Genomic DNA, 3,280 nt, shown 5'->3' on the forward strand with positions numbered 1-3,280 from the left:
CTTATAAAAAAAATCACACTTTATTATATGTAAAAATACATGCCTTTAGAGCATGTTTGATTCGTCTTGGAAATGAAATGGGAATGCAACATTAGATGTCTAAATCCTAAAAACCCCTATTTATTTCATAAAGAATTAACCATTCAAAGCGTAGTGCGTAGTGCGTAGTGCGTGTTTCAGTTTATTTCATTTAGTTGCTATGCTTACAACTCACGTTTTACCCTACTTCAAGGCTTGGTGAGGATTTATAGCTGCAGCTTCAGCCACCTGCTTTTGACACAAATGCAATGGTGCTTCATTACATCAAATAGTTGTTTATATGTATAGGAAAAATTTATCTAGGCCTGATCTATTATGAATTTAAAATATAAATATGTGAATCTCATCAGACATATATTGTGTTTTGGATCCACAGGTCTAAGTAAGAATTTTCCACACATATAAAAATTAAAAAAAAAAAAAAAATAGGCGGAAAGTGCAGTCACAATCCATCTTGATGAGTAAAAAACATACATGCTAGCTTACCTGAAAGCAATCCAGTAAAAAACACACTTGTTCTAAAAGGAAATTTCATATGGAAAATAACTCTAATCCAAGTATTGCTATCAATTTTCACACAATTCCAGTTCTCAGACCATGATACACAAATGGTTAATGTTAACAGCAGCTTTCGGAGATGATATAACTCATTACATCCAAAAGTACACCATCGCCTGCAAATAGAAATATGTCATTTTTTGTGCACAAATGTATCAGATAGAGTGAGAGAGAGCATACCTGTTGGAGAAGATCTAAAGATGGCTCATTTGGAACAAGGGATTTCTTAGCTCTCCAGCTTTTCATCTCAGACTCTATGGATTTGAGTTGTTCTCGAATCTCCTTCAATAAATTCAACTCCTCTTCTCCTCCAGACGTGATTTCTTGCCTTGCATTATTTCTTGCTCTCTCAAGCCTATCAATTCTCCAACTCAGCTGTTGATAATCAGGTGGAGAATTACCTAGATTAACTGCTTGGAAAACAGGTGAAACACAGCGCGAAAGACTTAATACATTTCTTGGTTTAGGTAATTTCCTCTCATGGTTTGCAGGAAGTAATATTGCCTTTACCCTGTCTGTTTCATGTTTATTAGGTGAATCAAGAGCGTCCTCAGCCACTGAATCTTGCTTTGCATGCCTGTTTCCAACATCCAAAGTCAATTTACAAAATTCTTTCTTCCAGGGTTCACAAGGTTTTTGACTCTCAATAGTTTGTGGAACTTCAAATATATCCTGAACACTTGAAGAGCAAGCAGGATAATCAGTTGCCTCCTTTGCCTGTGAATTTTCTTGATCTGAAATATTAGTATTTTCTTCTGTCACAACATCAATGGAAGTGCCAATGCTCACTTGTGAAAACAATGATGGAGACCAGGTACCTCCTTTCCAGAGTGTTGATTTGTTTCTACCAGATTCTTTGCTATCTGAAATCTCTTTCACTCGCTCGTCCAACTTTTTGATCTGCTCCCAATATAAATTAAGGTCCAGGGTTGCACAATTCCCTAGTTTCTTCTCTGCATCATCAATTTCTTGACTCATATTTTCTTCCACAGTGCTTGCAATTGAATCTGACACAGGTGTCACATACATTTTTCTTTCAATAGCACTTTTCTTATGATTGGGATCTTTCATCATAGCTTGAGGCACAGAGTTGAGTCTCTTCACATTGCTATTGACACCCTTTTCCCCTAACAAATTATCATTTCTCTGCATTAACAGATTCTCTGGAAATTTAATTTCATAGACACCCAAATCGTTACAACCCATGCTTAGCAGTCTGTACCTATAAGCCTGAACTTGGAACTCAAGAGATGCAATCTCCATTTCTCTCTGATATATTAGATCTTCAAAAATTGTCAGAGCCTCCTGAGCATGGCACATCTTTTCTTCTGCCATCCTCTTATATTGAATCGCTTCCATCTTCAGTGAAGCCTTTTCGCCTTGTAAACGCAAAATCATCGATAAAGCTTCACTAGCTGCAGAGGCTGCAGCTTCTCTTTCCACATCCAACTCAGCATTAAGCTTTTGCAGAAGCTGCTGTTGTGCATAAAGTGCTTCTTCTAGCGCAGTAATATCAGTTTCAAACATCACTGATGTACTACTTTCAGCCATTGCAGAACTAATTAAATGTGAAAACAGCTAGATTTCTTCCTGTGCACGACATAGTTAGAATTCTGTATCAGTTTTAATAACCCATTAATAGGCATATCCCGTCTAATTCTCGCATTAAATATCTTCAAAAAGAACAACTAAAACATGCTGAACAAGAATGAAAATGATCAAGGATCAACCACCTATCCCAGCTCACACCCACACAGACATGTGTAACTTTTTCAGCCTGTAAACGACTCCATTTGTTAAAGGTCATTGGTATATGAACTCTTATTATGTAGATGCTTCCTTCCCCGGAAACTCTGGATTGGCATTGGATCTCTAAAGTGATATTCCCATAGTGTATGCTAAGATATTGCTCATAAAAACAATAAGAAAACTGAAAGATGGGTTTATTACCTGGTAGTGTGCAGCATAGAAATTCAAAGCGCCACCCAATAAGGAGAAAAGCTAATTTGAGAAGGATAAGACTGAACCCTCTTCAATACACCCAGATGTAACGCTGGACAATCGAAAAAACAAGAAGATTTTAAGCCGAAAATATATGAAAAGCATAAGAATATAGATTTGCAAATTTTTAAGATATAAGTAGAAAACCCATTACAAGAATCTAGGACAATTCACATCTTTATAGTTTTATAACTCACCATTAATGGGCAGAAGCAGCAAGAAAAGAAAGGCAGGCAAACGATTTCCAGATTCTGTTTCTACGTTAAAAAAAAAAATAAAAAATCTTTAACGTTTGTGTTTCTGCTTTTTCTATAGAGGCAAAATTCAATATTTGGAAACTGAAATAAATTCACAGCTCATCTTTCCTTGCAAGTGAATCTGAAGAAGAAATGATGATGATGACAGTTTATAAACCATAATTAGACAATTAGAATTTTGGCAAATATGCAAGTATAGTTTGTTTGCACCAAATCTAAATCTAGTAAGATTGTTGGCAATTTGACGTGGATAATTAATTAAATTTAGTTAGATTATTTTAATTAATAATTAAGAATTTCTTACGTAGATTTAGTAATCTACCACATAATCTGCCAAATAAGATGCTAAATATTTTATGATAATATAATCATAAATAAATAAATATATAATTTTTTTTTCTATGTTTATAATTACAGATAAATAC

At 34.9% G+C, this 3,280-nt stretch overlaps 1 protein-coding gene across 1 annotated transcript; it reads right to left on the reverse strand.

The window, feature by feature from the left end:
- Positions 1-476: 476 nt before the first annotated feature.
- LOC110667241 (uncharacterized) lies at positions 477-2,971 on the reverse strand. Its single transcript, XM_058132052.1, has 4 exons — positions 2,796-2,971; positions 2,548-2,650; positions 778-2,187; positions 477-713 (listed from the first exon to the last, which is right to left on the reverse strand). The coding sequence occupies exons 3-4, from the start codon at positions 2,146-2,148 to the stop codon at positions 690-692; spliced, it is 1,395 nt and encodes a 464-aa protein (XP_057988035.1). The 5' UTR covers positions 2,149-2,187; positions 2,548-2,650; positions 2,796-2,971; the 3' UTR covers positions 477-689.
- Between the last annotated feature and the right edge of the window lie 309 nt (positions 2,972-3,280).

This window comes from Hevea brasiliensis, chromosome 13, assembly GCF_030052815.1.
Source record: "Hevea brasiliensis isolate MT/VB/25A 57/8 chromosome 13, ASM3005281v1, whole genome shotgun sequence".
Classification (NCBI taxonomy): domain Eukaryota; kingdom Viridiplantae; phylum Streptophyta; class Magnoliopsida; order Malpighiales; family Euphorbiaceae; genus Hevea; species Hevea brasiliensis.